Raw genomic sequence first — 26,879 nt, 5'->3', positions numbered from 1 at the left:
AACACTAAAACAGAAGCGTCTCTCTTCTGTCACCTCGATCGAGCTGCTCGTGTCTCATTGGTCTACGTCCAACTTATGCTGAAGATGCTGCAGCAGCGTCTGCTGTGTCTCTGTCAGAGACACTGAGGACAGACCAACCAATCAGCAGCAGGAGCGACACTGAGGCAGCCAGCGGAGGAATTCAAGTCTGTATCTACATGCAAAACATAAAAAGACTAACTTCAATTAAAAAAAGTCCACATTAAAGCTGAAGCTCTGAGTCCATCAGAGTCCAGGGTTGTGTGGTTTTCTGCAGGAGTGTCTGTGAGGACGTCCTTAATGAGTCTGTACCTCAGTTCCTTTGGACAGGATGTCCTTCACATCAGACCACTGACGTGTCCACGATGTCTTCTCCCCCTCAGTCAAACGTCCTCGTTGTCTGCGACCGACAAGCACAAACAGTTTTTACCATCTTTGCTCGATCAGTTTGTTCGCTGGTGTCTTGGATCTGATTAAAATTTAAAGTAGAAACTGTAAACAAACAGAGAAATATCATCTGTGATTTCTATTTTATATAAGTGACAGTGACCTAAATGTCCTACATTTATTTTATACATAAGAATCCATAAAATAACAGAGTCATTATCTGACTGACGTGTCACAGGTCACTTCACCTGCCGGTCATTAAATTCAGGTAAATATTGAACATCTGTCATTCTGAAAACCACAGATCTCACAGTTTAGAAGTTCATTTTCTATATTTCACTTCATCAGTATGATTTCATAACAACATATTCAATATTGATCAGTGTGAGGCCCAACAGAGGGGAACAGTGGGTTTCCTTGTATAAATGTATTAAAATCAGACAGTAATTAAAATGTCTAATCTACTGAGGCATTTAATGAACATCACTTTATAATAACTGAACCAGAACAAACTGACCTTTATTGTGAAGGACGAGGTGTGTGACGTGTTTTGTTGTGTCTGCAGACGAGATGAGATGCTCCAAACTCAAACTGTGAAAAATAAAAATCACATTTTTAACAAACTGGAAAACTGAAGTTTATCAGCTACAGCTGCAACTAACAGTTATTCACATTATCAGTCAATCTGTTGATTATTTTCTCAATTAATTGATTTGTGGTTTGGTCCATAAAATGTCAGCAAACAGTGAAAAATATTGATCAGTGTTTTCCAAAGAGAGTTAAAGAAACCAGGAAACATTCACATTTGACAGACTTATTGACTCCAATCAATTAACCCATTGTCAAAATAGTTGCCAGTGAATTTAATTATCAGTTAATAATTGATTAATTGCTGCAGCTCTAGTATCTGGACAACATTAAACCTGTACATCCTTTTTCTTTCTTCCAGTTCACCATCAGAGAAAATACTTACAATTATTCAAGTTACGTCTTTGGTGAAACCAGGATCTGAGGCAGCGGCTCAGTAACAAACTGACAGTTTCAAGAACACAACACTTTAACACTAATATTTCTATAATATTTAAAATTAACTTACTCTGCGACATTAGTTTCCAAATATATTCTTTTTGTCTTACAAAATCATGGAAATAAAGGCTAAATTACATTTTAAAAAAAACATGCAAACACAAAAGTTAAGAAATAATGTACTTTTTAAAAATTACATTATAATTCATTACATTATATATATACATTTTGTTGAGCATGGGCGTGTTTAATAGAAGATGGATGGTTTCTATGAGTTTGCTGTCACCAAACTAACCAGCCTCGGTTTACAGAAATGGTATTTTTAAAACTGCCATCGTCATCTTCATTCAAACGCGATGCAAAAGCAAAATAAAAGTGACCAGACACGTCTTTGTTCGTCTTCCTACTCTTCGGCTCCGGTTTGGTCCAAATAAACTCTTAATTCACCGTGATGGATGTAAAAATATGACGACAGGAGCCGAGAGAGGTCAGACTTCCGGGGAGCAGCGGGTTGAAGCGGCGCGTACAGCCACAATATATTCACATCCAACTAACGCAGTGAATTAAAAGTTTATTTCAACCAAACCAGAGCCGAACGGTGGAAAGACGAGTAAAGAAATATTTGGTACATTTTATTTTCTTCCTGTGTCGCGTTTGAATGAAGACGACGATGGTGATGTAAAAAATACCATTTCTGTAAAGGGAGTCTGGTTAGTTTAGTGGAGACCAAGAGGAGCGGTTATATAAAACGTGAATGATTATTTTAAAAACGTCTCTCTGTATAGAGTCTTTCTATAATGTTGTTGGACACAATAAAAACTTACATTTTCTAACATCATGCTAACATATGCATATTAGAACCTCGGAACAACGACGGTCCAGAAGAACAGGTTCCTGTCGACATATTGTGTTTTAAACTCAGTTTGTAATTAATTATCAAAGATTTCACTCACACTGAAAACAGTTTTAAACGCCGATCAGACTCCAACTGTTCGAAGGACCCGCCAACTGCCCATGATGCACCTCGAAACAAGTCCGAAAAACGTGATGACGCAGGCGATGTTAATCCCCGCCCCCACGCTCCCACCTGTCTGCCTCCTCTGTCACACATCCCTAATTCAGGTGAAAGTAGATTTTGTTGTTAACATTTATTTTGTAGATGAGACGTTGTTAACTAATAATTTTGTGTCACAACGTCATTAATCTTTTACTGACAAAAAAAAATCATGTTAAAATAACAAACAGGCCAAACTCCATTTTACAGTGTTTGTGTTTTCTAATCGAGCAGCTTTACAGGCTGCTAATATTCATAAAACACATTATTTTTCTTAAACCGTTCATTTTACCGTCTCCTTTATTCACCATCTGTCTGAAATTCTCAGACTGCTCTGATTGGACACTGTGATTCAGTGGGCGGGACACTCACCTGTCTTACAGGTGGTGCCGCTTCCTTTGTGACATAAGAGGAATAAAATCTGACTGAGGTTTTGAAAGAAAAGGAGGATCAAATGAAAAAAGAGAGAAGATGGCAGTTTGTCATATTTTAGGTCGTCAGAGACACTTTTTTTTCTTTTGTTGAAAAACCACGACAGCGTGTCTTTTACAGAACATGTGACCTTTAAGCTGCGGACGGTCGACCTGTTTGACCGCTGAGACACTTCAGCTGCTGAAAATCTACATTTCATCACTTTTTACTTTTGTGTTTGTTCACAATCTAAAGGCAGCTCCGTTTTAATGAGCGGAGACGACAAGAATAATCTTTTTCTGCCACTTTACTCCAAATGTGACTGAACAAGAGACATGATGGTCTGTTAGAGACTTACTGAACAACAAGAAGACGAGGACAGACACAAGAGACACGCAAAAAATATTCACTGACAGCTAAGGAAACAGATTCAAACAGATTGAATCTTTATTTATTCTTTATTTATAGATTTTCATGCACTGAAACATCAACAAGTTTGACACCAACTGCTGGAGGACACGTCTGCTTTAAATCCGTCCACACGCTGAGACAGTGACGTTTATTGTCTCTCTATGAGAACAATAACATGTAGTTTGAAGCAGATTTTAGATTCAGTAATAATAAAGAATAACTGTTGTTCCACTTAAAGATTTTTACATCCTGATGTTAAAAATGAAAAAGAAAAAAAATGATGTCAAACACATTTTTCAGCAGTTTGTTCTTCATCACATCAGCTGTTTATTTCAGAGTTAAAGATTCGCTATCAGAAAAAAATAAAAAACTAAGAACTCGTCTGTTTCAGGTCCCAGTCCACCATGAGGTCTCCTGTCGCTTTAACCTGGTAGTTTAGACAAAGTTTAGGTTCATAAACAACTTTTTAAGTTTTAATATTTTATCCATAAAGTATTGAGACGACGGAAATCGAGTCGACAAAACCAAACACCAGGCTCACAGATTCAGACTTTAACTCTGGAACCAACGCAGGGATTTTTAAAATGTCTTTCATTGATGGGAGAGAAAAAGTTCTTCATGTTGACTTTCACTTTGATTCTCGCGTTCTGATGACGTGTAAAAGATGAAAACAACAAAACGTGAGTTTTAAAAACGATGCCTGCAGATGATGATGAATATCACATTTTTGAGGCTAAAAGTGTTCAACAGAACCTGAGCACACGTTTCACACACGTTTGATACGAGTCCTGACCGGAGGACATCCACATGACAATATTACATCATAGTCATAGCGCCACCTGCTGACAACAGGAAGTAAGTCTGGTGTGATGATCATCTGATTTAAATGACATTTTCGCAGTGTTGTCTTCACTTTATTTACTGGAACATTACATTTAATTAGTGACTGTTCTGTAATGCCACCTAGTGGAGACAGGAAGTGACATCACAATCCTTCCTGCAAAATCCAAAACACGTCCAAAACATCTGAAATTTGCATGAGACATTTTAAAAATCCCTGCGTTGGTTCCAGAGTTAAAGTCTGAATCTGTGAGCCTGGTGTTCGGTTTTGTCGACTCGATTTCCGTCGTCTCATTACTCCTCTCATTAGTCTCCATTTCTGATCGTCCGTCATTTTCTGAGGAGGACGAGCGGCGAGCGTGGGAGCGTGGATGTATCCGTGCAGCTGTGTTCGGTGAAAACCAAAGATGTTTAGAGGCTGATAGTCGCTGCACAGAGACAAAAACAGGTTCTGATGACAAAAAGGAAAAAAAAAAGAAAATCTGTGATAAACCTGGAGAAATTCGGGACACAAGGCTCAGGCCACAGGACAAATACCACGTTTTTTGGGATTCCCTAATCGTTAGACGGTGAGGAAACAACAGGGTGAAAGAACATTTTAATTCTTGAAAACAAGTTCCTGGCACTAAAGGTTCCATGTACTTTAGGTGGAACCGTGTCTCCTGTCTACAGCATGTTGGCCTCACAGGAACCTGGCTTCAGGATCTGCAGGGTGACGATGAGTCTGATGGCCTTCCTGAACCAGGGGTAGAGCAACGCGTAGATCACCGGGTTCAGACACGAGTTAAAGTACATCAGGAAGCTCATGAACGCCTCGGTGGATGAGCCAATCATGATGTTCCCTCCTGTCAGAGACAGACAATAGTACGGAGAGTAACACACCACAAACACAGCCACTACAACTCCCAGAGTCCTCGCTGCCTTCAGCTCAGACTTCTTCGTGGCCACCGACAGCTGCAGCGTGACAGCGGCGGTGACTTGAGAGCGCATGACCCGAGCCTGAGACACCGCCACCACGAAGACTCTGAGATACAGGAGGATGATGGCGGTGATGGGGAGGATGAAGGCCACGATGAGGTCGACGTCTCCGGCAATGTTGACCACACACTCCCCGGTGCAGGTGTTGTACCTGCCCGGCTGCTGCAGGTGGTCATACAGCAGGAAGACGCTGTAGAGGACGGAGAGGAGCCAACACACGCACACGCTGACCGCCACCAGACGCTCCGTCACCCTCACTGGGTACCGCAGAGGGTCGCAGATCGCCACGTAACGGTCGACCGAGATCAGCACCATGCTGCCCACGGACGCTGAGATCAGAGTGACAGGCAGGAAGAAGTACAGAGCGCACAGGAAGTCACCGAGAACCCAGCACGTCACCGTGAACAAGATCTCCACCGGCATCACCAGCAGACCAACGAAGAAGTCCGACACCGCCAGAGAGAGCAGCAGCAGGTTGGTGGGGGAGTGGAGCTGCCTGCAGGGACAGGAGAACATCTTCATCATCATCATCATCATCATCATCATCATCATCAGTGTTATCAATCAATATCATCGAAAAACTGTCAGGAGACAGACGAGGCCGACAACGAGGAGGGAGAGCAGCAGCAGCAGGGTGGACAGTAACAAAGTACATTTACTTGAGTACTGTATTTAAATACATTTTTGGAGTATCTGTACTTTACTTGAGTATTTCTCTCCACTACATTTCCATGAAGGTTGTTGTTACTCGTTACTTTTAGGCGAAGTGTAACTGTGAAGTCAGCTGTTGCCATTTTTTCTTTTCTAAAATGTGATTGGCCGCATGCTGTGTTCCTCACAGAAGAGAACCAATCACAGTACCCGCTCTCAGCTGGGACTGATGTAATACATCATCCAGCTGTAACAAGAACAAACAAGCTCCTCCTCTTTCAGTCAAATAAACCTCAGTAATGGCGGCAGGAGAAAGATTAAGACGTTATTATAATTAGAAAAAGAGAAATAATTCCAGGTAGCCCCTCCTTGACTAAGAGCGGTTCCAATGCCCCCAATGAATAGTTCATGACCAGGGATCTCTACGTCACCCGGATTGGCGTTACCAGGGCCCCACCCTGGAGCCAGGCCTGCGGTCGGGGCTCACAGGCGAGCGCCTGGTGGCTGGGTCTTTGCCCACGGGACCCGGCCAGGCTCAGCCCGAACGAGCGATGTGGGCCCACCTTCCCGTAGGCCCATCACCCGCGGGAGGGTTCAGAAGGGGCCGATGCAGTGTGGTTTGGGTGGCAGTCGTGGGCGGGGCCCCCGACAACCCAATCCCAGGGCTCCGGGAGAGCTTTGACCAGACCCCGGGGGAGGGTGGAGACATTGAGTCTGAATGGACTATGTTCTCCACCTCTATTGTTGACGCGGCCATTCGGAGCTGTGGCCGTAAGGTCTCCGGTGCCTGCCGCAGTGGCAATCCCCATGGTGGTCTTATCGAGCTTGGTTGGCTTGTGGGACTCCTGAGGTAGCCGACAGTTACCGGCAGGCCAAGCGTGCTGCGGCATGGGTGGTTGTGGAAGCAAAAACTCGGGTATGCCAGAGGTTGACTCATACATCATCCGGGCTGAAGTCACTGAGGTGGTTCAGAAGCTCCTCAGTGGTAAGGCACTGGGGATGGATGAGATCCACCCTGAGTACCTCAAGTCTCTGGATGTTGTAGGGCTGTCTTGGTTGACACGCCTCTGCAACGTCGCATGGCAGCTGGGGACAGTGCTGCCAGACCGGGGTAGTGGTCCCTCTTTTCAAGAAGGGGAACCGGAAGGTGTGCTCCAACTATAGGGGGATCACACACCTCAGCCTCCCTGGTAAAGTCTATTCCAGGGTATCTGAGAGGAGAATTCGGCGATAGTCGAACCTCGGATCCAGGAGGAACAATGTGGTTTTCGTCCTGGTCGTGGAACACTGGACCAGCTCTATACCCTCCGCAGGGTGCTTGAGGGTTCATGGGAGTTTGCCCAACCAGTCCACATGTGTTTTGTGGACTTGGAGAAGGCATTTGACCGTGTCCCTCGTGGCGTTCTGTGGGAGGTGCTTCGGGAGTATGGAGTTCGGGGCTCTTTGCTGAGGGCCGTTCGGTCTCTGTATGACCGGAGCAGGAGCTTGGTTCGCATTGCTGGCAATAAGTCAGACCTGTTCCCGGTGCATGTTGCCCTTCCTCACCGGTTCTGTTCATTATTTATATGGACAGAATTTCTAGGCGCAGCCAGGGGCCAGAGGGAGTCCGGTTTGGGGACCACAGGATCTCATCTCTGCTTTTTGCAGATGATGTTGTTCTGTTGGCTCCTTTGAACCAGGACCTTCAGCAGGTACTGGAGCAGTTTGCAGCCGAGTGCGAAGCGGCTGGGATGAGAATCAAAAAGAGAAAATTGTTTTTTTTTGTGTTGAGACGTGCAAGAAAACCACGATAGTTCATGTTCACAACGTGATGACGGAGATTCCAATGTAGGAAGTGCTGTGAACATCTGCAGTCTGGATTATCATGTTTTTGTTGTGTGAACTTTTTACTGGATTTCTGTAAACCCATTAGTGGAAGACAACAGGAGGAAGGAGACACTCTGGGACACGTTGAATACATGATATTTAAGTGTAACTCCAGTTTTATATGCAAAAAGAATTATTGCTCTTATTTGTTTGCAATTCTACTGGCATTTAAAACTAGATATGCAAATGGGAGCATGGACACATTATATAATGTGGTGATTTTAATACAGTTACTTCAGAAAATGACAGTAACTGTCCCTTTTGTTTTTGATTACGTTACTATACTGAAGTTTCTATAGACTTTGTGGTTCTACAAGCAGGTCAGAGCATCATCAGGTGTTTCAGAGTTACAAGGTTCAGTAAATGCATCATGAAAACAATACAACAAAGTACTGATATTAGAAAATTACTTTGTGCTTTTGAATAGTTAAGTATTTTTAAAAGCAAGTACTCTAGTACTTTAACTTGAGTAAAATTTTGACTGACCCACTTTGACTTGTAGTTGAGTAATATTTGAGCAGGAGTATCTGTACTTTTATCTATACTCGAGTACTTTGTCCACCGCTGGCAGCAGGTTCGTGGGGGAGTGAAGCTGCCTGCAGGGAGACGACATCATGGAGAAAATGATGCAGAAATGATTTTAAAACATGTCTTTCTTTCTTTTTTTTTAAATATTAGCTTCTGTAAACGTGGAAACTCTGCAGGAGGAACTTTAGTCAGTGATGTGAAGAAAAACTGAAACATCAACATTTGTGCACAAGTGAAATCAAGAGTGAGGTTAAAGAAAACTCAGATTCAAAGCAGAAAGCTGAGTGTCAAAGTTCCCACGCTGTGTGAGAGACACTGAAGTTACAATAGATTCATTTCTTTAGAGAGCAAAACGACACAGAACCAAATGAGGTGAGACGAGACAGAGACGTTTAGTGCGTAAGAGGAGCAGTTTGACAAATAGAAAGTAAAACAAACTGTCTCTGTCTCGTCTCATTTATCACCACATGAACAATTCATCGAAATTATACTGAAATCATAAAGTGGCCTACGGTAATGTTCAAATCACAGGAAGCACAAAATGTTTTACATGCAAAATGTTTCAAACTACACTTTGAAATGAAACATGGTTCTGCAGAAACGTCCTGATCTACACATCGTATTTTTATAGACTGAAGAAAACATCTTTGTTTCTTCAAAAAATCACACCAGTAATCAAGTTTTAAATGAAAATGAGAATAATGATGTAAAAATCATCTTTCCTACAAATATCACAAGTCATATCACAGTTGCAGTGTCGGTCGAGTAGATATTGTTTCACAATCTTTCAGCCTTAGATAAAATATATAAGAAAAAAGTTATGTATAAATGTATTTACTGTAACTGTAAGAACCTGAAGTCACATAACACACACAGACACACACACACCGAAGAAACAAGAACAAATGTTGGTTCTGATTTCAGGTATAAAAAACTAACCGAAAGAAAAAAAATAATAAATCACTTTGTTCACACATTTTAACAAACTGTTTGTTCAGAAATATTAAAACTCAACCAGCTGCTTTCAGTGAACTGGAGACAGAAAGTAAAAACAGACGCCTGTGCAAATAAAAAAAGACTCACAGAATCAAAGATAAGGTTCATTTCACAGAACAGAGGCGTCGCTGTTCTCCAGCAAACTGATCCTGTTGGAAAGATGAATCTAATGTTTCAACATTTTGGAAAAATAAAAATTCAGGATAATTTACAAAAGAACCAATTCCTCCTGAACTCCTGATTTTTCTACTGAAGATATGAAAATATATCACAACTAAAAAACAGCTGAACGTGTTTGAGTTTGTCTCTTTGTTGTTTCTGCACCAACTTTTAAATTTACACCTTTAAACTGTTTTAAATAAACAGTTTATTTAACTGTCAGGTCAAATATGAAGAACTGAAGTTCAGTGAAGAACTGATCTGATCCAGAGGACGTTCAGAAGGATCCATAAAAAAAACACAGTGTGAAGTTTCTTCTGGAAAAATAAAAATAAGAATAAATACAACCTACCTGCCATGTCTATACTTCACTTTCTAATTATACAGCTACTGCAAATCTAATTATTTGAATTGCTGAAGGGATCATTTTAATTTTATTTATTTATTTTATCGTGTCTTCATATTGTGTGAGTGCTGTGTGTTTTTATTTACCTGTATTCATTAAATTAACTTCAAAAAATCTGCAGTGAGGTGAAAAATGAGAATGTCAAAATAAAAATTTGCGCACAAACTAAATCAACAGTGAGGTCACATGAAGGCTGAGAGAAACGTTGAACAAATCCAACTCTTCTCTTCTCCTTCCTGAATATTTTCCAGTTTTATTTTGACATGAATTCTCAACGTTTCATGAAACTGATCTGAGCTCAGACTCGTCTCACCTGGTTCATACCTGAAGTGCGAGATGGAGACGATGACGAGCAGGTTGAGCACGGCGGTGAGCGAAGAGACGCAGAACAGCAGGATGTAGACGAGCAGAGCGTCGGCCTGAGGACGTCTGGGTCTCCTGCAGGACGTGTTGAGCTGCAGGAAGCAGAGTTCAGACTCCTCCATCATCAGGAGGAGAAACTCTGAGAGGACAACACTTCATTTATCTCTCCTCCTCAGCTGCTGCCTTCATCCCTGATGGACACTAACCTCCTCCTCCTCCTCCTCATCATCATCATCATCATCATCATCATCATGCAGTTTTCTTTTGAACAAACAAACTTGTGTTCTCAGTCAGTGTTCCTCAACAGAACACATGGAAAGTTCCTTTACCTAAAACAAACACTTACTTATAAAATTTGTAAAGTCAAGTTTTTACATATTCTAAAGTTGAATAATTATAATCATTAGTAACACTTGATTTTCCCCAATGTAGCATTTCTAATCATACATAAACATGTAGTAAACAGTTTATAACAGATCATAATGAGTGTATACGCTGTAACCTCATATTATTATATTTTATATTATTACTGCTGTTTTTTTTACTGTTTGTCATTTATTATTTATGAATACAGCAGCCTTCACCTCCGGCCGTCCACAGGAGGACGCCTAGTTGTGAACAATTACATTAATAAACATTTAGAACGTCATAACCAAAGCATAAGGTGTTATAAACCATTTATTACATGTTCATATGGTGAATATTTGGGGATCCACACAGCCAATAAGATGACGCTTTAATCATGATCACATGACGCAGGTGTGTCTGCTGTTTGTTAAAGTGGCTGAAGCAGATGTCAAAGTTGCTGTTTGCAGTGATTGGTTGGCATCGGCCAATCACATTCCTTCAACACTACAAATTAAAAGTCTCATGCAGATCATTACGACCAATCAGTGAACACCACAATGAAAAAAAAACAAAAAAAACTAACCAGCCGTAGTTTTCTGATTTTTCCAAGAGAATGGGACCATTTTGGAAAGAACTCTATTTTATTTTGAAATACACTGCATTTTATTTTGGAAAGCAATGTATTTTATTTTGAAAAACACTGGATTTTATGTCTGTGTCTGCCAGTGGGCCTTCACAATAAGAGCAGACAGAATAATGTGTGAATTTACTGCAGGAGAGACTTGATTCTCTGACATCAGCTGAAAAAACAGCAGATATCAGCGTTGAACAAAATGAGCTGGAAAATATCGACATATCAAATATCAGCAATAATCCAATATCATGTATCCTTCGTCAATATAAATGATAAACAGGGACTTTAAGTGTCTCCAGTAAACAATAAACAGAGAAAAGCGTACCAGGTGATGATGGAGGAGGTGAGGATGGACGGATGATGGCGGTGCAGAAGTGCATCATCATCTTGTCCTCGGCGCTGCCGTCTTGGTGAAGCTCCAGTTTGAGGTCCTGGATGATGTCGGTGTCCAGGAAGTGGAACGTCTCCACAGTGTTGACTGGGGACTCAGAAGGTGATGGGATGTTTGGGGCTGGTGTCTTCCTGAAGTCTACAATCATCTCCACTGTCTTAGAGCTTCAAACATCCAAGTTCTGACTGCTCCAGGTCACTAGACTGCCAATGTCCCACCTGAAATCTGACTTGTCCCCACCAGAGATGACTCCAGTGAGCTCGATGGACTGATTACTGGAGGTGCAGTTGTTGGTGCACTGGGAGGAGAGCAGAGGGCAACTGGTGCTGATGGTCCGGTGAGGTATTTAAGATGTCTGTTAACACGACTTCATGGCTGACAGAATCAGGTCCGGTTGCTTTGCAGGGTTTTGCTTCTAAAAGACCTTATTATTATCCGTCTCCAGGATGGACGGAGGTATCAGTGTGGTAGAGGGGGAAGGGCGCACTAAGGTGGGCAGTTGTGGAGGGCCAAAGCTGTGATGGAGGAGGTGGAGCTGGTAGGCTGGATCTGTCAGTCAGTCAGTTCATTATGAAGGTGAAAGTCATTAACGGAGTCGGGGGCTTTCAGGTTTGTAGTTGGTCTTTTAGCTTCTGTCACCTCTCATCTGTGCTTTGACTCTTTGTCCCAGTCTCCACTCCTGGATGCTTCTTCCTTTGGCAACCTGAACTGTAAACCAGAGTTTGTCGTTGTTACAACTCGTCCTGGATCATGATGGTACAGACCAGTCAGCTGATGGACTCCTGACTGTTGGTGTCAGTCCTGATAACATCCCAGTCAGTACAACCCAGGCTGGGTCGAAGATCCTCCACAGCCTGGCAGGTCCATGTCTTTGATGTCCTCACAGCAGGTTTAGTGAGCTTTAATTTCTGCTTGTGTGCAGGAATCAGTTGGACCATATGAGTGTCCAAGGGGAAGGCGCCAGGATGATCCTAATCAGATGGTGAACCTCCTCGACCGGCTTCTTTTAACAGGAGGGAGCAGCATCTCTACTCCAAACTCCCTCTGGATGTCTGAGATCCTTTTGGCTTCTTGTGCCCATAATCTCATTCTTCTGGTCTCAGCCCAAAGCTCACAGGTGAGGGCTGAAACCAAGGTCCATTAGTAAATCAAAAGTTTTTCTTTAAGGCTCAGCTGACTCAGCACCAATTCTCCTGTCAATTTCACACTTTACCTTCACTCATGAGCAAGACCTGAGATACCTGAACTCTGCTCAGGGCAGTTGGAGGAGCTGATGCTCCTCAGGACCGCTTCAAACTCGACTGTGTCGGTCCAGTGTGAGCCGACGTCACCGGTGCCACATCATCCACAAAAACCAAAGACGTAATTCTGAGGTTCCCAAATCGAACACTCACCACCCCGGCTGAGCCTTTAGATCCTGTCCATGAACTTACCTAGCCTACCTGGTTGACCTCTTAGCAACCGTCCCTGTACCGCCCACGGGATTCTCTGGGGGACACTTTGTGGACTTCTCCAAGTCCACAAAACACATCTGGACTGAACTGGATGTGAGGTCTGGACCAATCACAGTGGGCCATAATTTGTCACACCAGATATGTTATGGTCGCACACACGTCACACTATGGTGGCTGTTCAGCAGACAATGATGACCGGTGTACTGAGGAAAGCTTATCATTGGCCGTTTCTCAACATGCGTTCTTCTCTGTTCTTGTGTTCTTGTGTTCTTGAGGAACGTCATCAGTCTCAGTCCAAGTACTGTAACAATTCAAAAGTCCGCATCTCGCCAAGTACAGTCAGATACCCGGATGTGTTCTTGCCCCGCCCGTTTTATCGAGGATGCATCGGGTGGTGACTTGTGTGCACTTGGGGCAGCCACGTATCCCAGAATGCATTTCGTAGCAACAATGGCAGAGCAGAGGACCCACAACTTTAAGTTACAAGTGTCGAAATATTACTGTTTTAGTACCATGGAATGAAATTTTAAGAGTATTTTATGTGAGAATGTACACATTAAACCTTAGAATCTGTGGTCGATTCATCAGGATAGCGCGTAGTTTAAAATTTGCTCCAACGTTTTCGGAGATGTGTCGTCCTGCTAACGGGACGCCCAGCATACCTCGCCAGCTGACAAGATGACCGGGCTGTTAGCATACATGTTGGCATGAAATGGCATATCCTGTGCCATTTGAAATAAATACAAACTGCCGTGTTGAAATAATAAAGTATCTCTGCACTGAAACTGTTCAAAAGATGTTAAAAGTGTCATAATCAACTGGAAGAGCTCGTCGCCATCCACAGTATGAAACCAGAGATTTTTGTTAAAGTGAGATTACCAGTTGAAACAGTGTTAACTTTAGTAAAGGCCCACACAAAATTAAAATCCTGGCACTGTGCCACAGTCAGGACAGAATCCACATTACTGCTCCTGGATCTGAGGCCACATAAAACAAGAACACTGCTGAGATCTACAGCAGGTGCTGTTGTGGTTTTAATGGTTCTCTAAAGAGAGAAAGAGAGAATAACTGTTTGAGTTCATGAAGTAAAAAGATGTTTTGTTGTTTCAATATCATTGTTACAGAAAACACAAACATTATTCTCAAAACCCAATCTTAAAAATTCACTGGAAGGATAAAAATCATTGATTATTCTGGAGTGAATTTCCTTTGGAGGAACTTTTGACTGTGAGTGCATGTTCAGGTCAACATCCATAAAAACATGAAGGATTCATGAAAGTGTGTGAACGGTTCTACGGTTCGTAAAATAAGTGAGTTACTGTGTGTGTGTGTGTGTGTGCGTGTGCGCGCGCGCACGTGTGTGTGCGTGTGTGCGTGTGTGCGTGTGTGCGTGTGTGTGCGTGTGTGTGTGTGTGTGTGTGCGTGTGCGTGTGCGTGTGTGTGTGGAGGTCATCACAACAGAAGTGATGTGTAAATAATCAATGATTGCATCATGTGTTTGTGTTGCAGCTCGTTAGTTCCTCACACCTCTGATCGTCTCCGTGTGACACTAATGAAGCAGCTGTGAGACGTTTCAGTCGTCAGGAGCAACTAATGGCCTCCTCTGTGTGTGTGTGTGTGTGTGTGTGTGTGTGTGTGTGTGTGTGTGTGTGAAACTTTAAGGCTCATTGTTCCATGATAATATAATAATTATTGGGTAAAACAGTGATATTTTCTGAGGCAGTTATTGTATCATAAAATTCTCAAATAATAATAATCACATTGAAAAAAAAATCAAAACTTTGTTTTTTATTGAAATTTAGACAGATATACAGCTGACCTCTGACCTCCACATGAGTCACACCCACAGTGGCTCTCAAGAAATGAAAATACAAAATAAATACAAATAAACAACAATAAATAACTCAGTAAACATTTAGTGGAGTTTGACCTTCAAAGAACTGATAAAAATGTGTGTGTGTGTGTTTGTGTGTGTGTGTGTGTGTGTTTGTGTGTGTGTGTGTGTGTGTTTGTGTGTGTGTGTGTGTGTGTTTGTGTGTGTGTGTGTGTGTGTGTTTGTGTGTTTGTGTGTGTGTGTGTGTGTGTGTGTGTGTGTTTGTGTGTGTGTGTGTTTGTGTGTGTGTGTGTTTGTGTGTTTGTGTGTGTGTGTGTGTGTGTGTGTGTGTGTTTGTGTGTGTGTGTGTTTGTGTGTGTGTGTTTGTGTGTGTGTGTGTGTGTGTTTTATCTGCAGTAACTGATTCAGTGATATTTGTTTTCTTGTAAACAAACAACTTTAAAAATTATCCAAGTGAACGTTAAGAAGTTTTAAAAGGAGCAGAAGAAGAGACTGAAGAAAGAAACCTGCTTCCTGTTTCACAGTGAAATATTAAAGACAAAATGTCCAAGCAGCGTCTCTGTGCAGGTCATGTGAGGGTTTAACAGACTGTCTGTGGTCCACTGATACAGACAGGAAACACACAGCAGCAACTTAACTAAACCACTTTTAGTTCTGGTCCAGTTCATGTTCACTGAGACATGGACGGATCATAGGACTATGAGCCTGCAGACACAGACCCCTCACCTGTCCTTCATGGCTGCACACCTGGACTCAAAGAGACACAATGTCTCTGTAGTTTTTTGTTTGGTGTCTAAATAGTAATTTGTTGTCTCTTAGTAGTCAGTGATCAATAAATCAGTTTAGACTGGTGTGAGCAGGGTGTGGTTCCTGAACGCAGCCTACATCAGGCTTTGATCTGACAAACAGCCAGTCAGAGGACAGCTTTCAAACTCTGCATTGTGTTTAATTTCCTTTAAAAAAAAAAAGCTGTTTCCATAGCAACAGTACACAGCAGATGGCACAGCACTTTGTTGTGGTTTCCAGATTGTACGACGTTTCCATGTGTTTTTTGGTGTGTGTGTCAGAGGTGTTAACCAATCAGCAGTGAGATGTGCATGAACACTGCCGTATTAAAAAGGCGGCTCTGTGAGAATTTGTAATTCAACGAATTGTTCAGAACATCTCCTTTTCTGTTCAAATAATCATTTCATTAGGGACAAACGTGCCGCTGTTTGGTTTAAAGTTTTTGGTTAGAAGCTTCAGCTCACAGTTTTTATCTTCCAGGCCTTACGATTGGCTGAGCGACATCCTAAGCTCCTCCTCCCTTAGGCTGCGGTCAAGCCGCTGTGTCTCAGACTCCAGGACGGACGGGATTGGACGGCGCGTGACAGCGTCCAGTGAGTCAGTGAGGTCATGTCTCAGGGAGAGCAGCCATTGGCTGTTCCTGGAGGACTGCTGGATGAACTCCTCCCTCTGCTGCTGGTCCATAACCAATGAGAGATGGAGCTGACTCACCTGAGGGGAGGAGACACAGTGACATCATCAGCATCCACCTGACACCTTGAAAAAACCTAAAACTCTTCTTCTGTGGTGATCTAACCTGCTCCTCCAGCTCCTTCACTCTGCTCCTCAGACGTTCTTCTTCTGTGGTGTCTGTGTACACCTAAAAAAACAAAACACAACAGATTTACACACACACACACACACACACACACACACACACACACTAATATACCTGTGTGTGTGTGTGTCTCACCTGAGATCTGCTACTGTCAGTCAGCTGCTGTCTGAACCTCGAGCGCTCCTCCTCCACCTGAAACACACAACATGAAACAAACATCACAAAAACATCAAACAACTGTGTGTGTGTACCTGTCTCAGTGTGTGTGTGTGTGTGTGTGTGTAGCTGTCTCAGTGTGTGTGTGTGTGTACCTGTCTCAGTGTGTGTGTGTGTGTACCTGTCTCAGAGTGTGTGTGTGTACCTGTCTCAGAGTGTGTGTGTGTGTGTGTGTGTGTGTGTGTGTGTACCTGTCTCAGTGTGTGTGTGTGTGTGTGTGTGTGTGTGTGTGTGTACCTGTCTCAGTGTGTGTGTGTGTGTGTGTGTGTGTGTGTGTGTGTGTGTGTACCTGTCTCAGAGTGTGTGTGTGTACCTGTCTCAGTGTGTGTGTGTAGCTGTCTCAGAGTGTGTGTGTGTACCTGTCTCAGAGTGTGTGTGTGTGTACCTGTCTCAGTGTGTGTGTGTGTGTGTGTGTGTGTGTGTGTGTGTGTGTGTGTGTGTGTACCTGTCTCAGTGTGTGTGTGTGTGTGTGTACCTGTCTCAGTGTGTGTGTGTGTGTACCTGTCTCAGTGTGTGTGTGTGTGTGTGTGTGTACCTGTCTCAGTGTGTGTGTGTACCTGTCTCAGTGTGTGTGTGTGTGTGTACCTGTCTCAGTGTGTGTGTGTGTGTGTGTGTGTGTGTGTGTACCTGTCTCAGTGTGTGTGTGTGTGTGTGTGTGTGTACCTGTCTCAGTGTGTGTGTGTGTACCTACCTGTCTCAGTGTGTGTGTGTGTACCTACCTGTCTCAGTGTGTCTCTCAGTGTGTTTCTGTCCGTCTTCAGTTTGTCTCTCTGATTTTCCAGATAAGAGTTTTTCTTCTTCAGTCGTTTCTGTTCCAGCTCCAGTTCAGCCACCAGACGCTGCAGAACCACCAGTCTGTCCACCACACCCTGCTCACACACACACAGACACAGACACACACACACACACACACACACACACACACACACACACACACACACACACAGACACACACACACACACAGACACACACACACACACAGACACACACGTCAGTCACAGACACACACAGACACACACGTCAGTCACATGATCATCAATAATGATTGATCGATTGCTGTGTTTGTTTTCTGTGAGTGAAGCTGAATTGACAAACTAACTGACCAATCATAGAGACACTGACCTCCTCTGGGTTAGGCTCCGCCCCCGTGCTCTGCTCCTGTTGGTGGGCTCTCTCTCTGTAGCCAATCATAGCTGCCTCAGTTCTCTCCAGAGCCAATCGGACTCGATCTCTGTCTTTCTCCAGCTCCTCTGTCCTCTGAGTCAGAGCGTACACCTTCACAACAACATATCAGCTGTTATGATGTCGTCATAAAACGAATCAAAGAAAAATGTTTAATTCTATTGTTTTATTGGATTATTTTTACCTCAGCTTCTCTCTGCCTCAGCAGCCTCCTCATCTCCTCTTTCTCCTGCAGCAGAGAGGAGATCTGCTCCTCCTCCTCCTCCTCCTGATGCTCCTCAGGAAACAACAAACAATTAAAGCATTAAATGTGTTTTCTACTGCGTCTCTTGTAGAAAACAGCGAAGTAACAACATCTAAATTATAACACAAGTTAGACATTATGATGTTCCAGATCTTTGCTTTAGGAAATTTTCTCTAACTGGACGTCTTTGAATTTTAGTTGAATACTCCTGACAGATCATACACACTTTTTTACAGTTTGCATGTGCAGTTTGATAACAGGATCATGTTGGACAACAGTTTGTTAGCGGCTGCTGTAAACATGAGCAGTTTACATCACGTCCTCGGTCCAGTCCACGTTTAACAGCGTGCAGCTGCAGACGCTGCTGACTGATCAGAAAAGATCGTGATCCTGTTGGAATTCTGAGCAACTTCAGCTGAACGGTGGAATATTGATCCTGATGTATCGTGTTGACAACAAGCAGACAGTTTGGGGATTTTGTTGCTGGTAAAACATAAAACGTCATCATTTTGTCTCTGTGCTCCAATAACAGTGGAACCTCTGTCAATCATCTCCCTTCCTGTTTCCTGTTCTCAGATCTTTTTTCACTCACCTGATTGGGCAGGTGGGTCAGAAATCTGCTTACCTGAAGTCACTTTTTACCTGCTCCTGTAATAAATGTATCGGCAGTTATCACATAACATCGAAGACTAAAATTCATTATCATTTTTAATCGACGACTGCAACGTCTATAAAATATCAGAAAATAGTGAAAAATGTCCAAAGATCTTCAGTTTAAAATGATAAAAATAACTAATAAAAGCAGGAAAGCTCCATGTTTGAGAGGCTGACAACAGCATTTTCTGATATTTTGCATGAAAAATTGCTTATCGATTAACTGATTATCAAAAATGTCATTGTTTTATCACTTGCTTGGTTGCCAGATTTACTCGAGGCAGGAAATCCTTATTATTGAGCCCTGAGTGAGGACGTCACAAGTCCAACATTAAACTGAAAATCAATCATAATAAACTTTTTTTTCCTCCCTGTCCCCATCTACTTGCAGCGTCTGGCTCGTGTCCAAAGACGGGACGAGAATGCGGCTGAAAACTTGTTATGTCACACTTGATACCATACAGTCTTTTTAAAGAATCTGAAAACGTCAGCGACAACTGTGAGGACATAAAACCAATTATCAGTCCGTCTTTATCAATCAAGACTCTGCCGTCCAACAAACAGCTGCCAGAGCAAAAACTGGATCGTGGATGTGGAGAATCATGACAATATGTGGTCACATATTCAGTTAGCTAACGTTAGCAAAGCATTGGCTAACTACCGAATGGTGACTGTAGATTAGCTAGTTAGTTAGCCAGCGCTGTGCTAACATTAGCTGTCAGATGTAACGAGCCATCGATTGTAGATGAATCAGATCTATAATAGAAAACCTTGCCGTCGTCACTCAGCCTTCCCTCCAGATGTTCCCAGTGGTCACTCGTGGTACTGCACTGAAAAATGATTATCCTGCGCGTCAAACTGTTGACGGACACCTCCAACTGTAAACGAGCTCAGTTAAGACTCTTTATATGATTAAATTTGAGGTTTTATATTTGTAAAACTTTCCATGAGGCAAAAAAAAGAGATGCGAAAATCTGTGACGTCATCACGATGTAAAGTCTGTGGTGGGCGGGGCCAGCAGGGGTAAATCTGTCTGATTTTTTTGGCTTATCCACAAGGCAAGCAGCTGTTCTGAATACTTCCATGTGACTGATGTTCTGCAGAAAGGGGCGGGACTTACAAAGCGTCAACTGTCCTCGACATTCATCACCAAAGACACGTGATGCTAATTTTTAGTACACGCTCAGGTCACAGCAGCTAATTTTATTTTATTACATTAACGAAGGAAAGCAGAAGGATTTTACGTTTTTATTTTCTAATATCATTATAAATAACGTGGTTTGATTGGGTCATACCTGGTAGAAAATAAAAAAAAAGAAGAAAGGACCTCCTCCTCACCTCTCCTCTTCCTCCTTCTTCTTTCTTGTCGTCCATCCCTTGGCTTCTCTTCTTCCTCCTCCTCCTCCTCTGTCCATCCACCTCCTCCCTCTCCTCCTCCTTTCTCTTTGCTTTCTGCTCCTCCAACATGGCCGCTGCGGTTCTGACCCGGCTCAGCTCGGCCCTACACTCCTCCACCTCCCTCCTCGCCTCCTTCTGCGCTTCCTCCTCTCTCTCCTTCAGTGTCTGGATTTCTCTGGACAGAGCTTTGAGCTTCACCTCCTGCTGCTCCTCCATCTCCTCCACTCTGCTCCTCCACCGCTCCTCCGCCTCCTCCTTCACCCGTCGAGCCTCCTCCAGCTCCTCCATCATCTCCCTCCTCCTCCTCTCCAGGGCCTTGGCTCTGGCTCTCAGCTCCTCCACCTCCTCCTCCTCTCTGAACCTCTCCACCTCCTCCTTCTCCTCCTGCAGAGCACTCCTCAGACGCTCCCCCTCAGTGTGGCTCTCCTGAACAGCACAATGTGGAAAATCATCAATTTCAATCACTTTTCAACATTTTGTGGAGCAAACAAATAATAGATTAGTGGGAAAATGATCGATTAGTAGAAAAATGATTACCAGATTGATCAGTAGTTGGAAAACAGGTTCAAACGTGAAAACAGGTGGAGCTCACAGACGTCCATCTGTGTGCTCCACCTGTTTTCACATGTTTGAACCTGTTTTTCAATTGACAACATTGTGACAAGATTAATTAATCAGTTTGAGTCTTTTTTTTAAAGAAAAATGTCAGATGTTTATTCCAGCAGTTGGTACCTGCAGGAGGAGTTTCAGCTTGGTCGTCTCCTCCAGTGCCGCCCTCAGACCATCGTTCATCTGCTGCTTCTCCTCCTCCTTCTCCTTCACCTCCTGCCTCGCTCGCTGCCTGCTGCGACTCAGATTACACACCTGAAACACACACACACACACACACACACACACACACACACACACACACACACACACACACACATCGAGGCTTTACATGCTATTTTTCCTGTTTCTCACGTTTAAAACAAACCAAATTTCATGAAAATTGTCTCAGAATTAAGAAAGTTACAGTGGATTTTGCAGTGAGGTCTTGTTATTGACCTCACCAATATGGCCGACAGCAGAGAGCAAGTTCCCATCATGCATTGTGCAGACAGGGAGACTCTCTGAGGGACTGTACCTGAGTCTGCAGGGAGCTCAGGTTCTCCTCCATCACCTCCACACTCTGCTGCACTCCTCTTAGCTCCTCCTGGACCTCCACCCTCCTCCTCCGCTCCCTCTGCACCTCCTCTCTGAGAGCTGTCGCCTCCTCTCTCCTCTTCATCAGCTCCTCCTGCACCTCCTTCTTCTCGTGTTGTTCCCTTTTCACCTCCTCCCTGAGCACTGACACCTCCTTCTCTGTCGTCACTAACTTCTCCTGCACCTCCTCCTTCTCGACTGTGAGGACTGTCAGCTCATTCTTGCTCCTGCCCCGCTCCCTTTGCACCTCCTCTTCCTTCTTCATCAGCTTTTCCTGCACCTCCTCCTTCTTGTGTTGTTCCCTTTTCACCTCCTCTCTGAGCACTGACACCTCCCTCTCACTCCTCCTCAGCTCCACCCATACCTCCTCCCTCTGTCTTAACTTCTCCTGTACCTCCTCCCTCTTCCTCTGCTCCCTCTGCACCTCCTCTCTGAGAGCTGTCGCCTCCTCAGTCCTCTTCATCAGCTCTTCATGTATTTCCTCCCTCTGTTTCAGCTCCTCCTGGGCCTCCCCTTTCTTCCTCTGCACCTCCTCTCTGAGAGCTTTCATCTCTTCACTCCTTTTCAGCAGCTCCTCCTGCACCTCTTTCTTCTCCCTTTGTTCCCTTTTCACCTCCTCTCTGAGTACTGACACCTCCCTCTCACTTCTCCTCATCTCCTCCTGGTTCTCCTCTCTCTTCTTCTGCTTCCTGTGCACCTCCTCTCTGAGAAATGTCACCTCTTCTTTCCTCTTCAACAGCTCCTCCTGTGCCGCCTCCTTCTCCCTTTGCTGCCTTTTCATCTCCTCTTTCAGTACAAACAGCTCCTCTGTCCTCCTCCTCAGCTCCTCCTCTACCTCCTCTCTCTGTCTCAACTCCTCCTGCACATCCCCCGTCTTTCTCTGCTCCCTTTTCACCTCCTCTCTGAGAGCTGCCACCTCCTTTTCTGTCCTCAGTAACTTGTCCTGTACCTCCTCCTTCTCCTCTGTGAGGACTGACACCTCCTTTTTACTCCTTCTCAGCTCTTCCTGCTTCTCCTCCCTCTGCCTACACTCTTTCTGCACCTCCTCTCTGAGAGCTGTCGCTTCCTCTGTACGCCTCCTCAGCTCCTCCTGGGCCTTATCCCTCTCCCTCTGCACCTCCTCTCTGAGAGCTGTCACCTCCCTCTCCCTCCTCCTCAGCTCCAAAGACAATCCTGTCTTCTCCTCCTCCAGCTCTCTCTCTCTGCACCTCCCCCTTTCCTCCAGCAGGAGGTGCTGACCCCTCTCAGCCTCCAACAATCTCCCTCGCTCCTCTTTCGTCTCCCTTAGTTCCTCTTCCACCTTCCTCTTGTCCTCATCTTTGCTCTCCATTTCTTTCTCCTTCTCCATCAGCTCCTCCTGCAGCCTCCTCCTCTCCTCCCTCACCCTCCTTAGCACCTCCTCTGTCTCCTTCAGTTTGTCTTCTAACCTCCTCTTCTCCTCCTCTGTCTTCCTCAGCTCCTGCACCTCCTCCTCCCATCTGTCCTCCAGCTTCCTCCACTCCTCCCTGGCTCTCCTCAGCGCCTCCCTCTCTTCCTCCCGCTCCTCCTCCACCTCCCTCACTTTCTCTTCCAGTCTCCTCCTCCTCTCCATCTCTGTTCTTAGCACCTCCCTCTCCCTCCCCTCCTCCTCTTCCTGCTCCTCCAGAGCAGCTTTCAGCTGCTGTGTCTCCTCCTCTCGCTCCTTCAGGAGATGGTGGAGCTTGGTCGCCTCCTTCGTGCTCCTCTGTGCCTTCTCCCTCAACTCCTTCACCTCCTCCTCCAGTCTGTCATGGGCCTCCTCCCTCTCTCTGGCTCTCCTCTTCGCTCCTTCGCTCTCTGCACGTGCCTCCTGCAGCTCTCGGACCTGTGAGGAGATCCTATCATCTTTTTCTCCTCCCTTTGTCCTCTCCTTCTCCAGGAGCGCCCGGGTCTCCTTCAGCAGTGCCTCCAGCTGTTCGTCCCTCGCCTCCCTCTGCTTCAGTCTGTCGTTCAGCTCCTGCTGCTCCCTCGCAGCCTCCTCTTCCCGCTCCTCCGCTAGCCTCAGCTGCTCCCTCAGCTCCTCCACCTCCTCCTCATGCTCCCTCACGGCACACATTTGTCGCTCCAGGCTGCGCTCCCGCCGCTGCACCTCCTCCTTCAGCTCCTCACACTCCTCCTTGGCGACGCTCAGCCTCACCCTCAGCAGCTCCACCTCCCCCACCTTCTCCAACAGTCTCTCCACTTCCTCCTCCATGCTCATCCTCCTCTGCTCCCCTTTTTCTCCCAGTCTCTCCTCCTCCTCTTTGACCTCCTTCAGTTTGGAGGTTTCTTCTCTTAGTCTCTTCATCTCCTCCTCCACCTCCTCGACCCTGCTCCTCCATCTCTCCACCTCCTCCTCTCTCTCCTCCTTCTCTCTTTCCAACCTCTCGATGCGGTCGCAGAGTGCCTCAAGCTCCTCCTCCCTCTTCACCTCCTCCTCTCTGTCCCTAACCTCCGCCCTCTTCGCCTCCTCCTGCAGTCTCTGGTTTTTCGCCTCCCTCTCCGTCACCTCCTCCCTCAGTCTCTCCACCTCTCTATGTCTCCCTTCCGTCTCTTCCATGAGTCCTTCTATGCGCCTCCTGAGTGCCTCCACCTCTCCGTCCCTCGTCCCCAGCTCCTCGCTCAGAGCCTCCCTCTCTCTCTGCCACGCCTCCTTCTCCTCCCCCCGCTTGTCTTCTTCTTCCTGCTTGTTCCTCCTCAGCTCCTCCACCTCCTCTGTCAGCCTCTCCATCTCCTCCCTCAGGGCCTCCGTCTGCTCCTCGCTCCTCTCTCTCCTCTCCCTCTCGTCTTCTCTGCGGCTTGTCGTTCCCTCCAGTTCTCCTCTCAGACACGAGATCTCCCCTTCACACAGAGAACACAACAAACACTTCATCACATACTCATCACAGTACCACTGATACTACTGATACTACCAAGAATACTACTGATACTACCAGTAATACTACTGATACTACCAGTAATACTAATACTAATAAAGTGTAAACACAGGATGTTGTTTTAGGTCCGTCTCTGATGAAGATGTTCTTTAGTTGAATCAGATTCGTTCTATACAAATATTCTAAGATTCATCCTTGGTTTTTTTACAGTGCAGTGCACCACACATTCCTGTATGAGCCCACAGCTGTTAGTTTCACCAGACTCACATTTTAACGTCTTTCTTCATCATCTGTGATGTGAAAACATCAGATTTTCTCACAGTTAGAGGAATTCAAAGTGTGTCTCCTGCTGTAGTTCAGTTATAAACTCGTGCACCACGGAGCGCCTCTCCAGCATCACCTGCGCTTCACGCTCTGCGCTGCTTTACGTCGTGAATCAAGGATTTATTTGGACCAAACCAGAGCTGCTGATTGTTGGACAGTGGAAAGATGAACCAAGATGTTTTTGTTGAGATTTATTTAGTTTCTGTAAAGTTTGAATGAAGCTGACGATGATGATGATGAAGGATTCTGGTGAGTTTGTTGAGATCAATAAATCAGCTGTTTCTGTTTAAACCAAACGTCTCTTCCTCTTTTAAAAAAATCTCTCTGACTGTAGTGATCCTTTCCTTAATGTTGTCAGACAACAAGAACAATCTGAGCCTGTCAGAGACAGAAACAGTGGTCAGCTGACCCGCGGTGCGCTCTGGTGAAGCGTCTGACGGCGTGTCAGCTGACTCCGCTCTTCATGTTTCACAGGCTTTCATGTCTACACATTACTCATTTCAGAACTTTTGATGGGTAAGAAATGATGTTTGGTTTAAGATGTGTGATGTTTGGTTTGTGGGCAACAACGGCCCAGATCACAAAAACTCACTGATTAAAACTTTCGATCTGATGCAGAACACAGAGACGATAGATTTACTGCTGCACACAGAATCACTATGAGCCCCGAGTTTGTTCTCTGCTAAACGAGAGTTTTAAACTGTCAGAACTTCAGCGTCACATGACAGAAGCTGTAGAGACCCTGGATCACAGAAACATGAAGAAATTAAACTGACAGCAGACATTAAACACAGCGCCACCTTCAGTCTAAATGTTTGTTTGTGATACATGAGACGTTTCTCTCTGTCTCACACACACACACACACACACACACACACACACACACACACACACACACACACACACACACACACACACACACACACACACACACACACACTGACCCTGCAGGGCTTCTTTGGTCTGCTGCAGAGTGTGAATGTGTGTGTGCAGCTGACATCTGTCCACCTCTGCTTCGGACAGCTGCTTCTGCTGCTGACTGAGCTGCTGGTGGAGAGACACAGACAGACTCCTGCAGAGACAGAGAGGGACAATAAGACAGACGGAGACAGACATAATGTATAATATACACACCGACACCAACATTTAATGTGTTGTTACGTCCTCCACCTGAGTTCATTGTAACTGAATCATCCGTCATTTATTCATTCAGGTGAACTTTGTTAAAGCTATCTGTCCCTCAATCCGTCTGTCCTCAGATCATCTGTCCTCAGGTGTGTTTGTTACCTGAGCTCCTGCAGCTCGTCCTCCAGCTGCTCCTTGTGTCTCAGCTGGCTGTCCTGCTCCTCATGCAGCCTCCGGTTGTCCCTCTGCTGCTCCTCCTGCCGTCTGTCTCTCCTCCTCACCTCCTCTGCCACTTGACGCAGCTGCTCCTGTGCCTCCTTCAACTCTCCGCACACTGAGGCATGCTGGGAGGTCAGCTAAGGACCACACACACACACACACACACACAAACACACACACACAACATGAAGGACACATCACACAGGTGTCTCACAGACACATGACCGTCACCTCCTCCTCCTCCTCTGTACCTCCTCCAGCTTGCCTCCTTCTCTCTGTCTCTCCTCCATCAGGGACACCAGCTGTCTTTCCTTCTCCTCCATCAGTCTGTCCATCTCTGCCTGTCTGTCTGTCAGCTGACGGACGGTGTCGGCCTCCGCCTCCCTCTGAGCTCTGAGGACAGGAGACACTGAGGTTTATCAGCGGCTTTAAATCTTTTTTTTTTCTGGATTCAAGGTTTATATATAAGATCAAAGGGTTTACATTCAGGATTAAAGGGTTCAGGTATAAACGTGTAAATCAGACTCACCTGAGCTGGCTGTAGTCCAGGTTGAGGGTTTTGAGCTCCCGCTGCAGACAGCTGACCTCCGACCTCAGAGCCTGCAGCTGTGATTGGCTGTCTGACAGCTCACACTCCAGCTGGACACACACACACACACACACACACACACACACACACACACACACAGATTAATGTGATGACCCGTGTGTGTCTCTCACTCTGAGCCAGGCAGCAGCACAGACGGATGGACAGACGGATGGACGGACGGATGGACAGACGGATGGACGGGGCGGTCGTACCTGCAGCAGCTGTTTGTTCAGGTCTCTCTTGTCTGAAGCCAGAGCCGAGTTCAGGGCGGCCATCTTGTCCACAGCGTCCCGTCCCTCCTCCGCCTCCCGCTTCAACACACACTCAGAGGACGAGAGACGCAGCACACACTCCCTGGACTGAAGATGGAGACAGGGACATACTGAAGACTTGTGAGTAAAGACTGACAGGGTGTAACATCCCATAAAGACTCACACGATTATTTAAAAAGCACCGATGTAACAAACATTTAAAATACTGCAGTTTATCAGAGTTTAATCCTGATAATGAC

General features: G+C 45.1%; 3 protein-coding genes across 3 annotated transcripts in view; all 3 read right to left on the bottom strand.

The window, feature by feature from the left end:
• Positions 1–4,705: 4,705 nt before the first annotated feature.
• On the bottom strand, positions 4,706–10,216 carry LOC146323383 (trace amine-associated receptor 4-like). Its single transcript, XM_084724208.1, has 2 exons — positions 10,056–10,216; positions 4,706–5,621 (listed from the first exon to the last, which is right to left on the bottom strand). The coding sequence occupies exons 1-2, from the start codon at positions 10,214–10,216 to the stop codon at positions 4,814–4,816; spliced, it is 969 nt and encodes a 322-aa protein (XP_084580334.1). The 3' UTR covers positions 4,706–4,813.
• Positions 10,217–16,448: 6,232 nt separating this feature from the next.
• LOC146323382 (uncharacterized) lies at positions 16,449–18,232 on the bottom strand. Its single transcript, XM_084725576.1, has 4 exons — positions 17,942–18,232; positions 17,698–17,850; positions 17,294–17,443; positions 16,449–16,550 (listed from the first exon to the last, which is right to left on the bottom strand). The coding sequence occupies exons 1-4, from the start codon at positions 17,972–17,974 to the stop codon at positions 16,464–16,466; spliced, it is 423 nt and encodes a 140-aa protein (XP_084581702.1). The 5' UTR covers positions 17,975–18,232; the 3' UTR covers positions 16,449–16,463.
• A 910-nt stretch (positions 18,233–19,142) lies between these two features.
• LOC146323381 (uncharacterized) overlaps positions 19,143–26,879 on the bottom strand; it is a 16,997-nt gene continuing 9,260 nt past the window's right edge. The window contains exons 15-23 of the mRNA XM_084723931.1: positions 26,581–26,727; positions 26,309–26,418; positions 26,031–26,172; positions 25,723–25,916; positions 25,380–25,507; positions 21,180–24,076; positions 20,786–20,917; positions 19,983–20,479; positions 19,143–19,152 (exon numbers count right to left, since the gene is read on the bottom strand). Of these exons, the coding sequence (XP_084580057.1) occupies positions 19,143–19,152; positions 19,983–20,479; positions 20,786–20,917; positions 21,180–24,076; positions 25,380–25,507; positions 25,723–25,916; positions 26,031–26,172; positions 26,309–26,418; positions 26,581–26,727 (4,257 nt within the window). The remainder of the gene's footprint in view (positions 19,153–19,982; positions 20,480–20,785; positions 20,918–21,179; positions 24,077–25,379; positions 25,508–25,722; positions 25,917–26,030; positions 26,173–26,308; positions 26,419–26,580; positions 26,728–26,879) is intronic.

The sequence above is a fragment of the Lutjanus erythropterus genome, chromosome 8, assembly GCF_056507025.1.
Source record: "Lutjanus erythropterus isolate fLutEry1 chromosome 8, fLutEry1.hap2, whole genome shotgun sequence".
In the NCBI taxonomy this organism is placed as follows: Eukaryota; Metazoa; Chordata; class Actinopteri; order Lutjaniformes; family Lutjanidae; genus Lutjanus; species Lutjanus erythropterus.
The sequence above is the reverse complement of the archived record's forward strand: the minus strand, read 5'-3'. Positions and strand labels throughout refer to the sequence as shown.

What these genes read in the sequence shown, in the direction of transcription:
- LOC146323383 (XM_084724208.1), bottom strand. Translation starts at nt 10,216, where the DNA reads ATGGAGGAGTCTGAACTCTGCTTCCTGCAGCTCAACACGTCCTGCAGG. An exon ending in GTCTCCATCTCGCACTTCAG is followed by an intron (nt 5,622 to 10,055) that starts GTATGAACCAGG and finishes CTGTCCCTGCAG; the next exon opens with GCAGCTCCACTCCCCCACCA.
- LOC146323382 (XM_084725576.1), bottom strand. Translation starts at nt 17,974, where the DNA reads ATGAGGAGGCTGCTGAGGCAGAGAGAAGCTGAG. An exon ending in TGAGGCAGAGAGAAGCTGAG is followed by an intron (nt 17,851 to 17,941) that starts GTAAAAATAATC and finishes GTTGTTGTGAAG; the next exon opens with GTGTACGCTCTGACTCAGAG. An exon ending in TGAGAGACACACTGAGACAG is followed by an intron (nt 16,551 to 17,293) that starts GTAGGTACACAC and finishes TGTGTGTTTCAG; the next exon opens with GTGGAGGAGGAGCGCTCGAG.